Source organism: Penaeus monodon, chromosome 23, assembly GCF_015228065.2.
Source record: "Penaeus monodon isolate SGIC_2016 chromosome 23, NSTDA_Pmon_1, whole genome shotgun sequence".
NCBI classification, from domain to species: domain Eukaryota; kingdom Metazoa; phylum Arthropoda; class Malacostraca; order Decapoda; family Penaeidae; genus Penaeus; species Penaeus monodon.
Window position 1 is genome coordinate 34,520,050 of NC_051408.1, and position 897 is coordinate 34,520,946.

At 53.3% G+C, this 897-nt stretch overlaps 1 protein-coding gene across 1 annotated transcript in view; it reads left to right on the forward strand.

Moving 5' to 3' along the window:
* Nucleotides 1-897, forward strand: part of LOC119587950 (cysteine-rich venom protein-like) — a gene marked incomplete at its 5' end in the record, with an annotated part of 2,202 nt that extends 1,305 nt beyond the window's left edge. Inside the window, 2 exon segments of the mRNA XM_037936662.1 lie at nt 128-322; nt 614-897. Coding sequence (XP_037792590.1) covers nt 128-322; nt 614-875 — 457 coding nt within the window.

Here is an 897-nt window from a genome sequence, read left to right on the forward strand (position 1 = left end):
GGATGAAGAGCAGACTTGACTTTTTGTCTCCATGAACGAAGGCGGATAATAACCGCGAACCTGTTGACACTTCGACAAAACTTAACGCGCCAACGACACGCTAACCCTCCCCCCCCCCACCCTCCAGGAGCTTCGTGATGCACAACTGGTGGAGTGGGCGCCGTTCCTTCACGTACGGGGACGAGAGCAACAACTCCAGCGCCGTCTCGGCCTACACCCAGATGGCGTGGTACAACTCCCACCAGGTCGGCTGCGGCTTCGCTGAGTGCTCCGAGCCCGGCGGGAAGACCTTCTTCAGATACGTGTGCAACTACTGTCCCTCGTGAGTGCTTGTGCCTGCCTCCTTGCGGTTCTAGCGTGTGGGATGATCGTTGAGTATAGAGACTTTTGGTTCTTGATATAAGGTTTTTCTCTGTCGGTCCGTCGTTTTAGTGTAAGCACCTTAACAGATTGAATTAATATTATAATTGAGAGAAAGCTAAATCAGCTGGCTTGATTTTTTTTTCCCCATGGTACTGTTATCACTTATTCTAAATATTTGACAGTCAGTCTGGACTAGTTTTGAGTCTCCTTTATAAAAGTGGCCTGATGACTTGTGCTCACCTGTCCCCAGGGGCAACGACCCGCGACGGCTCAGCAGACCCTACACCCAAGGTCGCTCGTGTCGGAAATGCCCGGATGCCTGCCGCTCGGTGTGTCGGAAACCGGAGTGCAAGCTGTGCACCAACGCCTGCACCTACTCGGACCTGTGGGTCAATTGCAAGGCGCTGGACCTGCAGTGGCATGAATGGCTGTGCAACACCAAGACTCGCCATGGAGTGGAGCGCTTCAGAAACTGCCGAGCCACGTGTCAGTGCCTCAAGCGGATCACGTGATCATGAATGCCATGCTTTGCAT